At 50.0% G+C, this 12,727-nt stretch overlaps 1 protein-coding gene across 2 annotated transcripts in view; it reads left to right on the forward strand.

The window, feature by feature from the left end:
* LOC121274815 (3 beta-hydroxysteroid dehydrogenase type 7-like) overlaps window positions 1–12,727 on the forward strand; it is a 63,958-nt gene that overhangs the window by 4,260 nt on the left and 46,971 nt on the right. For both annotated transcript variants that reach the window (XM_041182177.1, XM_041182178.1), the window contains exon 2: window positions 4,186–4,424. In XM_041182177.1, coding sequence (XP_041038111.1) covers window positions 4,229–4,424 — 196 coding nt within the window. In that variant the 5' untranslated portion in view covers window positions 4,186–4,228. The remainder of the gene's footprint in view (window positions 1–4,185; window positions 4,425–12,727) is intronic.

The following is a 12,727-nucleotide window of genomic DNA, read 5'->3' on the forward strand; positions in this document are numbered from 1 at the left end:
TCTCACACACACACAGTCTCACACACACACTCACACACACACACACACACACACAGACACTTTCTCTCTGGCTCTCTCTCTCTCACACACACACACAAACACACACACACTAACACACACTCACTCACACACTACACACTACACACACACACACACACACACACACACACACACTCAGACTCACTCAGACGTTCTCATACACACACCGCCCCAGTCTCTCTCTCTTTCATACATTCACAATCTCACACATGCGCACACACACACACACTCGTACAAATGCACGCTCTCAAACTCACACTCACAAACACAGAAACACACACATTGTCGGGGAAAACGGAGTGAACACTCAGACCCAGGAGGTTTGTCTCGGAAGCCCTTATTGAATCGTGATATCACAGAGAGCCCAGCAGCTTACAATGGAGCTGGCCAGCACTCTGAGAAAGCATCAGAGTACACACGTAGTTATGGTAACAGCCTGCGTAATTAATAACATTGAAATGTTATCTTTCGCATGCATACAACTGTCCAGGCTTAGTTTATAATTACGCGAAAACCTTGAGGAGTTACACAAAACCTTGAGTAGCCCATCTGGCGACAAGTCATCTAGACAGACAACAGATAGCATGACTAGGCCCTGTTTCATGTGTCAGACAGGCATCCTAACGTTGTTTCAAGGACTCTTGATAGTTTTTTATGAGACTTGTTTTTCCTTCCAGCACAATAGCTGACAGCGCAGGTTTAGTGCAAGGAGACTTCGTGGTAGTATGGTTTAACCACTTAACCCTTTGTTATCCTGTAGATGTATCTTATTCTCCCACATACATATATCTTTCACATACAGACACTCACTCTCACATGCACTCACACACGCTCACACATACACACTCACACATACACACACTACACACGCACTCACACGTGCACAGTCTCGCACACACACTCACACTCTCTCTCACACAGTCTCATGCACACAAATACACACTCTCTCTCACACACACACTCTCACACACAGTCTCTCACACACACACACACACACTCTCTCACACACACACTCTCTCACACACACACACACTCACACACACTCTCTCTCACACACACACTTTCACAAACAGTCTCTCTCACACACACAAACACACACACACACTCTCACACACAGTCTCTCTCACACACACACACACACACACTCTCTCACACACACACACTCTCACACACAGTCTCACACACACACACACTCACACACACGCACTTTCTCACACACACACACTTACACACACAGACACACACTCTCTCTCACACACATACACACACTCTCACATAACACACACACTTTCTCTCTGTCTCTCTCTCTCTCACACACACTCTGACACACCCACAAACACTGACACATGCACACACTCGCACACACACGTGCGCACACACACATTTGTACACATACACACACATACAAACACACTTACACGCACACACTCTTGCACATACGCTCACACACAGTCTCACATATACACTCACACACACTCTCAAACACACACTTTCTGGCTTTCTCTCTTACACACACACACACAAACACACACACAATAACACACACTCACACACACTATGACACACCCACACACATTGACACACGCACACTCGCACACGCGTGCACACACACACTTGCAGACATGCACAGGAACACACACACACTACACACTCACTTAGTCTCACACAGATATAGTCTCACACACAGTCTCTCACACACACACACTGTCTCTCACACGCACGCACACACATACACATGCACACACATATACACACTACACACTCACACAGTCACACACACACACACTCAGACGTTCTCACACACACTGCCCTAGTCTCTCTCTCTCTCTCATATATTCGCTCACACATGTGCACACACACATTCACACACTCACACACACACACTCACACAAATGCACTCACTCACACTCACACTCGCAAACACAGAAACACACACATATATCTCTCACATACAGACTTTCACTCTCACACATGCACTCACACACACACTCACACGCACTCACATACACACACTCACATACACACACTACACATGCACTCACACACACACAGTCTCGCACTCACACATGCACTCACACACACAGTCACACACACACACTCTCTCTCACACACACACACTTTCACACACAGTCACACACACAAATACACTCTCTCTCTCACACACACACTCTCACACACAGTCTCACACACACACACACAACACACACACACACACACTCTCTCACACACACACACTCTCACACACACACACTTTCATACACACACACACACACACACTCTCTCACACACACACACTTTCTCTCTGTCTTTCTCTCTCTCTCACACACACTCTGACACACCCACAAACACTGACACATGCACACACTCGCACACACACGTGCGCATACACACACTTGTACACATACACACGCATACAAACACACTTACACGCACACACTCTTGCACATACGCTCACACACAGTCTCACACATACACACACACTCTCAAACACACACTTTCTGGCTCTCTCTCTTACACACACACACACAAACACACACACAATAACACACACACACACACTATGACACACCCACACACATTGACACATGCACACTCGCACACGCGTGCACACACACACTTGCAGACATGCACAGGAACACACACACACTACACACTCAGTCTCACACACATATAGTCTCACACACACATACACACTCTCTCACACACACACTTTCTCTCTGTCTCTCTCTCACACACAACACACTCTGACACACCCACAAACACTGACACACGCACACACTCACACACACGTGCACACACACACACTTGCACACATACACGTGCGCATACACACACTCACACACACGCACTTACACGCACACACTCTCGCACATACTCTCACACACACAAAGTCTCACACACATGCACACACACACACACGCACTTTCTCTCTGGCTCTCTCTCACACACACACACTAACACACACTCACACACACACACACTGACACACCCACACACACTGACATGCACACACTCGCACACACATGCGCACACACACACACTTGCACACATACACAGGAACACACACACTACACATTCTCTCAGTCTCATACACAGTCTCTCTCTCTCACACACACTCACACTCACACTAATACTGTCTGACGCACACGTTCACACTCACAACCACACATGCACATACTCACACACATACACACATGCACACATGCACACACATACTCACACTCACTCAGATGTTCTCACACACACACCGCCCCAGTCTCTCTCTCATACATTCCTACTCTCACACATGCGCACACACACATACACACACTCACACACACACTCACACAAATGCACTCACACTCACACTCACAAACACAGAAACACACACATATATCTCTCACAGACACTCTCACATATGCACTCACACGCACTCACATTCACACACATACACACACTCACATACACACACTACACATGCACCGACACACGCACTCACACACGCACTCACACTCGCACTCACACTCACATGCACACGCTACACATGCACTGACACACGCACTCACACTCGCACTCACACTCACATACACACACTACACATGAACCGACACACGCACTCACACACGCACTCACACTCGCACTCACACTCACATGCACACACTACACATGCACCGACACACGCACTCACACACGCACTCACACTCGCACTCGCACTCACACTCACATACACACACTACACATGCACCGACACACGCACTCGCACTCACACTCACACTCACAAACACACAAAAAAACACATACAGACACTCACTGTCACACTCACACACGCATACTCAAACTCACACCCACACTCAGTCTCGCGCACACACACACACACAGACACACACACACACGTATATATGAACGCACACACACATGCAGACACACTCACACTCAAACACTCATGCACTCACATTTACACACGCACACTCTCACACACATGCACACTTTTACACACACAACCACCCCAGCCTCTCTCTCCCTCATACATTGACACACACACACACACACACACACACACACACACACACACTTGCACAGGCACACATCTGTTCAGTACCAGATTAAGTGAATCTTTGACTTTAAGCCATTGGGAGTATTGAGAAACTAATTCACAAACCTTTTCAGATCTTTATCAGAGAGCGATCTGGTTGAACAGGTGCACCTGCACATGTACATAGAGACAAAGGCACACTTAGACACAGGGTTAATGGCTGATCGACCGGGAGAGGTGTATCTGGTCACAGGCGGCTGTGGGTTTCTCGGCCGGCACCTGGTGAAGATGCTGGTGGAGCGCGGACAGGGAATCTCGGAGATTCGGGTCTTCGACGTGAAGGTGGACAGAGAGCTGGAGTCCCTGAGCACGGGTAAGCAGCAATTCATACCAGTCCCAGATGGGCAGGGATGTCATACCCAATCTGGGTCCCTGTCCGACAACCCAGCGAGATAAGCATTGCCCTCGAGACTAAAAGCAAAATAAGGTGGATGTTGGAAATGTGAAACCAGAACAGGAAATAATGGAAAAGTTCAGCCGGTCTGCCAGAATTTGTGCAGAGAGAAACAGGGTAAAGGTTTGCACTTCGTATGAATCTTCTTCAGAGCTAAAGAGAGGTACAAATGGGATGAAATTTACATGATTTAAGGGGCAGTGGAGTTGGAAAAGCTGGAGAGAAGGTGAGAGATAGGTGGAGTCAAAGGAGAGATTGACAAAGATGTCACGTACAAAAGGACAAAGGGGGTGTTAATGGTAGTGGTAAGGACTCATGGACAAAAGGACAAAGGGAGTGTTAATGGTAGTGGTAAGGACTCATGGACAAAAGGACAAAGGGAGTGTTAATGGTAGTGGTATGGACTCATGGACAAAAGAACAAAGGGGGTGTTAATGGTAGTAGTAAGGACTCATGGACAAAGGGAGTGTTAATGGTAGTGGTAAGGACTCATGGACAAAAGGACAAAGGGGGTGTTAATGGTAGTGGTAAGGACTCATGGACAAAAGGACAAAGGGGGTGTTAATGGTAGTGGTAAGGACTCATGGACAAAAGGACAAAGGGGGTGTTAATGGTAGTGGTAAGGACTCATGGACAAAAGGACAAAGGGAGTGTTAATGGTAGTGGTAAGGACTCATGTACAAAAGGACAAAGGGAGTGTTAATGGTAGTGGTAAGGACTCATGGACAAAAGGACAAAGGGGGTGTTAATGGTAGTGGTAAGGACTCATGGACAAAAGGACAAAGGGAGTGTTAATGGTAGTGGTAAGGACTCATGTACAAAAGGACAAAGGGAGTGTTAATGGTAGTGGTAAGGACTCAGGGACAAAAGGACAAAGGGGGTGTTAATGGTAGTGGTAAGGACTCATGGACAAAAGGACAAAGGGGATGTTAATGGTAGTGGTAAGGACTCATGGACAAAAGGACAAAGGGGGTGTTAATGGTAGTGGTAAGGACTCATGGACAAAAGGACAAAGGGGGTGTTAATGGTAGTGGTAAGGACTCATGTACAAAAGGACAAAGGGGGTGTTAATGGTAGTGGTAAGGACTCATGGACAAAAGGACAAAGGGAGTGTTAATGGTAGTGGTAAGGACTCATGGACAAAAGGACAAAGGATGTGTTAATGGTAGTGTTAAGGACTCATGGACAAAAGGACAAAGGGAGTGTTAATGGTAGTGGTAAGGACTCATGGACAAAAGGACAAAGGGAGTGTTACTGGTGGGAAACTGGCTAAAGGAGGTGTTGATGGTGGCATTATTGTATGAAAGCCGAATGTGGTAGTGGCAGGGTGGAGGTACACAATCTGGAAAAAAATGCCTGAACCAGAGTCAGATGGACCTTGTGTGTCGGGCTGGCTGGAGGTTTCAGTGGTGGGAACAGAAATCCAAATTAGGGTAAGAGGTGGGATAAAACAATAAAGGCTAATGAAAATAAACAAAAGCAAAATTAAGTTGATAAAATTAAAAATGAAAATGAATATTGAGGAAAGGGGATAGGAAAGGAGGTGGGGATGGAGGAGAGAGTTCATGATCTGAAGTTGTTCAATATTCAGTCCGGAAGGCTGTAAAGTCCCTAGTCGGAAGATGAGGTGCTGTACCTCCAGTTTGCGTTGGGCTTCACTGGAACAATGCAGCAAGCCAAGGACAGACATGTGGGCAAGAGAGCAGGGTGGAGTGTTAAATTGGCAAGCGACAGGGAGGTTTGGGTCATTCTTGCGGACAGACCACAGGTGTTCTGCAAAGCGGTCACCCAGTTTACGTTTGGTCTCTCCAATGTAGAGGAGACAGCATTGGGAGCAGCGAGTGCAGTAGACTAAATTGAGGGTAGTACAAGTGAAATGCAGCTTCACTTGGAAGGAGTGTTTGGGCTCTTGGACCCGAGGAACATCCTGAGGATGTTCCTGACATTTTGGGTTTGATACAGGGCTATGGGGAGAGAGCGGGACAGTGGGATTAGTTTGGGATTGATACAGGGCTATGGAGAGAGAGCGGGACAGTGGGATTAGTTTGGGGATTGATACAGGGCTATGGGGAGAGAGCGGGGCAGTGGGATTAGTTTGGGATTGATACAGGGCTATGGGGAGAGAGCAGGACAGTGGGAATAGTTTGGGGATTGATACAGGGCTATGGGGAGACAGAGGGGCAGTGGAAATAGTTTGGGATTGATACAGGGCTATGGAGAGAGAGTGGGGCAGTGGGAATAGTTTGGGGATTGATACAGGGCTATGGGGAGAGAGAGGGGCAGTGGAAATAGTTTGGGATTGATACAGGGCTATGGAGAGAGCTAGGCAGAGGGGTTAGTTTGGGGATTGATACAGGGCTACGGGGAGAGAGCGGGGCAGTGGGATTAGTTTGGGATTGATACAGGGCTATGGGGAGAGATCGGGGCAGTGGGATTAGTTTGGGATTGATACAGGGCTATGGGGAGAGAGCGGGGCAGTGGGATTAGTTTGGGGATTGATACAGGGCTATGGGGAGAGAGCGGGGCAGTGGGATTAGTTTGGGATTGATACAGGGCTATGGGGAGAGAGCGGGGCAGTGGGATTAGTTTGGGATTGATAGAGGGCTATGGGGAGAGAGCAGGACAGTGGGAATAGTTTGGGGATTGATACAGGGCTATGGGGAGAGAGCAGGACAGTTGGATTAGTTTGGGATTGATACATGGCTATGGGGAGAGGGCGGGGCAGTGGGATTATTTTGGGATTGATACAGGGCTATGGGGAGAGAGCAGGACAGTGGGATTAGTTTGGGATTGATACAGGGCTATGGAGAGAGCAGGGCAGTGGGGTTAGTTTGGGAATAATACAGGGATGTGGGGAGAGAGCAGGACAGTGGGAATAGTTTGGGGATTGATACAGGGCTATTGCGAGAGAGTGGGACAGTGGGATTAGTTTGGGATTGATACAGGGCTATGGGGAGAGAGCGGGGCAGTGGGATCAGTTTGGGATTGATACATGGCTATGGGGAGAGAGCGGGGCCGTGGGATTAGTTTGGGATTGATACAGGGCTATGGGGAGAGAGCAGGACAGTGGGATCAGTTTGGGAATGATACAGGGCTATGGGGAGAGAGCGGGGCAGTGGGATTAGTTTGGGATTGATACAGGGCTATGGGGAGAGAGCAGGACAGTGGGATCAGTTTGGGAATGATACAGGGCTATGGGGAGAGAGCGGGGCAGTGGGATTAGTTTGGGGATTGATACAGGGCTATGGGGAGAGAGATGGACAGTGGGATTAGTTTGGGATTGATACAGGGCTATGGAGAGAGCAGGGCAGTGGGATTAGTTTGGGATTGATACAGGGCAATGGGGAATGACCTTGGCAGTGGGATTAGTTTGGGATTGATACAGGGCTATCGGGAGGGAGCAGGACAGTGGGAATAGTTTGGGATTGATACAGGGCTATGGAGAGAGCAGGGCAGTGGGGTTAGTTTGGGAATAATACAGGGATGTGGGGAGAGAGCAGGACAGTGGGAATAGTTTGGGGATTAATACAGGGCTATGGGGAGAGAGCGGGGCAGTGGGATTAGTATGGGATTGAGACAGGGCTATGGGGAGAGAGATGGACAGTGGGATTATTTTGGCGATTGATACAGGGCTATGGGGAGAGAGCGGGGTAGTGGCATTAGTTTGGGATTGATACATGGCTATGGGGAGAGAGCGGGGCCGTGGGATTAGTTTGGGATTGATACAGGGCTATGGGGAGAGAGCAGGACAGTGGGATCAGTTTGGGAATGATACAGGGCTATGGGGAGAGAGCAGTCAGTGGGATTAGTTTGGGGATTGAGACAGGGCTATGTGGAGAGAGCGGGACAGTGGGATTAGTTTGGGGATTGATACAGGGCTATGGGGAGAGAGTGGGACAGTGGGATTAGTTTGGGGATTGATACAGGGCTATGGGGAGAGAGCAGGGCAGTGGGATTAGTTTGGGGCGTGATACAGGGCTATGGGGAGAGAACAGGACAGTGGGAATAGTTTGGGGATTGATACAGGGCTATGGGGAGAGAGCGGGGCAATGGGATTAGTTTGGGATTGATACAGAGCTATGGGGAGAGAGCGGGGCAGTGGGATTAGTTTGGGATTGATACAGGGCTATGGGGAGAGAGCAGGTCAGTGGGAATAGTTTGCGGATTGATACAGGGCTATGGGGAGAGAGCAGGTCAGTGGGAATAGTTTGGGATTGATACAGGGCTATGGAGAGAGCTGGGCAGAGGGGTTAGTTTGGGGATTGATACAGGGCTACGGGGAGAGAGCGGGGCAGTGGGATTAGTTTGGGATTGATACAGGGCTATGGGGAGAGAGCAGGAAAGTGGGAATAGTTTGGGTATTGAGACAGGACTATGGGGAGAGAGCGGGGCAGTGGGAATAGTTTGGGATTGAGACAGGGCTATGGGGAGAGAGCAGGACAGTTGGATTAGTTTGGGATTGATACAGGGCTATAGGGAGAGAGCAGGTAAGTGGGATTAGTTTGGGGACTGATACAGGGCTATGTGGAGAGAGCGGGACAGTGGGATTAGTTTGGGGATTGGTACAGGGCTATGGGGAGAGAGTGGGACAGTGGGATTAGTTTGGGGACTGATACAGGGCTATGGGGAGAGAACAGGACAGTGGGAATAGTTTGGGGATTGATACAGGGCTATGGGGAGAGAGCGGGGCAGTGGGATTAGTTTGGGATTGATGCAGGGCTATGGGGAGAGGGCGGGGCAGTGGGATTAGTTTGGGGATTGATACAGGGCTATGGGGAGAGAGCGGGGCAGTGGGATTAGTTTGGGGATTGGTACAGGGCTATGGGGAGAGAGTGGGACAGTGGGATTAGTTTGGGGACTGATACAGGGCTATGGGGAGAGAGCGGGGCAGTGGGATTAGTTTGGGGCGTGATACAGGGCTATGGGGAGAGAACAGGACAGTGGGAATAGTTTGGGGATTGATACAGGGCTATGGGGAGAGAGCGGGGCAGTGGGATTAGTTTGGGATTGATACAGGGCTATGGGGAGAGAGCGGGGCAGTGGGATTAGTTTGGGATTGATACAGGGCTATGGGGAGAGAGCGGGGCAGTGGGATTAGTTTGGGGATTGATACAGGGCTATGGGGAGAGAGAGGGGCAGTAGAAATAGTTTGGGATTGATACAGGGCTATGGAGAGAGCTGGGCAGAGGGGTTAGTTTGGGGATTGATACAGGGCTATGGGGAGAGAGCAGGAAAGTGGGAATAGTTTGGGTATTGAGACAGCGCTATGGGGAGAGAGCGGGGCAGTGGGAATAGTTTGGGATTGAGACAGGGCTATGGGGAGAGAGCAGGACAGTTGGATTAGTTTGGGATTGATACAGGGCTATAGGGAGAGAGCAGGTAAGTGGGATTAGTTTGGGGACTGATACAGGGCTATGCGGAGAGAGCGGGGCAGTGGGATTAGTTTAGGGATTGATACAGGGCTATGGGGGGAGAGCAGGACAGTGGGATCAGTTTGGGAATGATACAGGGCTATGGGGAGAGAGCGTGGCAGGGGGATTAGTTTGGGGATTGATACAGGGCTATGCGGAGAGAGCGGGGCAGTGGGATTAGTTTAGGGATTGATACAGGGCTATAGGGAGAGAGCGGGGCAGTGGGATTTGTTTGGGGATTGATACAGGGCTATGGGGAGATAGCAGGTCAGTGGGATTAAATTGGGATTGATACAGGGCTATGGGGAGAGAGCGGGGCAGTGGGATTAGTTTGGGATTGATACAGGGCTATGGGGAGAGAGCGGGGCAGTGGGATTAAATTGGGATTGATACAGGGCTATGGGGAGAGAGCAGGACAGTGGGATTAGTTTGGGGATTGACACAGGGCTATGTGGAGAGAGCGGGACAGTGGGATTAGTTTGGGGATTGGTACAGGGCTATGGGGAGAGAGTGGGACAGTGGGATTAGTTTGGGGACTGATACAGGGCTATGGGGAGAGAACAGGACAGTGGGAATAGTTTGGGGATTGATACAGGGCTATGGGGAGAGAGCGGGGCAGTGGGATTAGTTTGGGATTGATGCAGGGCTATGGGGAGAGAGCGGGGCAGTGGGATTAGTTTGGGGATTGATACAGGGCTATGGGGAGAGAGCGGGGCAGTGGGATTAGTTTGGGGATTGGTACAGGGCTATGGGGAGAGAGTGGGACAGTGGGATTAGTTTGGGGACTGATACAGGGCTATGGGGAGAGAGCGGGGCAGTGGGATTAGTTTGGGGCGTGATACAGGGCTATGGGGAGAGAACAGGACAGTGAGATTAGTTTGGGGATTGATACAGGGCTATGGGGAGAGAGCGGGGCAGTGGGATTAGTTTGGGATTGATACAGGGCTATGGGGAGAGAGCGGGGCAGTGGGATTAGTTTGGAATTGATACAGGGCTATGGGGAGAGAGCGGGGCAGTGGGATTCGTTTGGGGATTGATACAGGGCTATGGGGAGAGAGGGAGGCAGTATTATTAATTTGGGATTGATACAGGGCTATGGAGAGAGCTGGGCAGAGGGGTTAGTTTGGGGATTGATACAGGGCTATGGGGAGAGAGCAGGAAAGTGGGAATAGTTTGGGTATTGAGACAGCGCTATGGGGAGAGAGCGGGGCAGTGGGAATAGTTTGGGATTGAGACAGGGCTATGGGGAGAGAGCAGGACAGTTGGATTAGTTTGGGATTGATACAGGGCTATAGGGAGAGAGCAGGTAAGTGGGATTAGTTTGGGGACTGATACAGGGCTATGCGGAGAGAGCGGGGCAGTGGGATTAGTTTAGGGATTGATACAGGGCTATGGGGGGAGAGCAGGACAGTGGGATCAGTTTGGGAATGATACAGGGCTATGGGGAGAGAGCGTGGCAGGGGGATTAGTTTGGGGATTGATACAGGGCTATGGGGAGAGTGCGGGGCAGTGGGATTAGTTTGGGATTGATACATGGCTATGGGGAGAGAGCGGGGCAGTGGGATTAAATTGGGATTGATACAGGGCTATGGGGAGAGAGCGGGGCAGTGGGATTAGTTTGGGATTGATACAGGGCTATGGGGAGAGAGCGGGGCAGTGGGATTAGTTTGGGATTGATACAGGGCTATGGGGAGAGAGCGGGGCAGTGGGATTAGTTTGGGGATTGATACAGGGCTATGGGGAGAGATCAGGGCAGTGAGATTAGTTTGGGATTGATACAGGGCTATGGAGAGAGCAGGGCAGTGGGATTAGTTTGGGATTGATACAGGGCAACGGGGAATGACCTTGGCAGTGGGATTAGTTTGGGATTGATACTGGGCTATCGGGAGGGAGCAGGACAGTGGGAATAGTTTGGGATTGATACAGGGCTATGGAGAGAGCAGGGCAGTGGGGTTAGTTTGGGAATAATACAGGGATGTGGGGAGAGAGCAGGACAGTGGGAATGGTTTGGGGATTGATACAGGGCTATGGGGAGAGAGCGGGGCAGTGGGATTAGTATGGGATTGAGACAGGGCTATGGGGAGAGAGATGGACAGTGGGATTATTTTGGCGATTGATACAGGGCTATGGGGAGAGAGCGGGACAGTGGGATTAGTTTGGGATTGATACAGGGCTATGGGGAGAGAGCAGGGCAGTGTGATTAATTTGGGATTGCTACAGGGCTACAGGGAGAGAGCAGGGCAGTGGGATTAGTTTGGGATTGATACAGGGCTATGGGGAGAGAGCAGTCAGTGGGATTAGTTTGGGGATTGACACAGGGCTATGTGGAGAGAGCGGGACAGTGGGAATAGTTTGGGGATTGAGACAGGGCTATGGGGAGAGACCGGGGCAGTGGGATTAGTTTGGGATTGAGACAGGGCTATGGGGAGAGAGCAGGACAGTGGGATTAGTTTGGGATTGATACAGGGCTATGGGGAGAGAACAGGGCAGTGGGAATAGTTTGGGGATTGATACAGGGCTATGGGGAGAGAGTGGGGCAGTGGGATTAGTTTGGGATTGGTAAAGGGCTATGGGGAGAGAGCGGGGCAGTGGGATTAGTTTGGGATTGATACAGGGCTATGGGGAGAGAGCAGGTCAGTGGGAATAGTTTGGGGATTGATACAGGGCTACGGGGAGAGAGCGGGGCAGTGGGATTAGTTTGGGATTGATACAGGGCTATGGGGAGAGAGCAGGAAAGTGGGAATAGTTTGGGGATTGAGACAGGGCTATGGGGAGAGACCGGGGCAGTGGGATTAGTTTGGGATTGAGACA

The sequence above is a fragment of the Carcharodon carcharias genome (genome assembly GCF_017639515.1).
Source record: "Carcharodon carcharias isolate sCarCar2 chromosome 38 unlocalized genomic scaffold, sCarCar2.pri SUPER_38_unloc_27, whole genome shotgun sequence".
NCBI lineage: Eukaryota > Metazoa > Chordata > Chondrichthyes > Lamniformes > Lamnidae > Carcharodon > Carcharodon carcharias.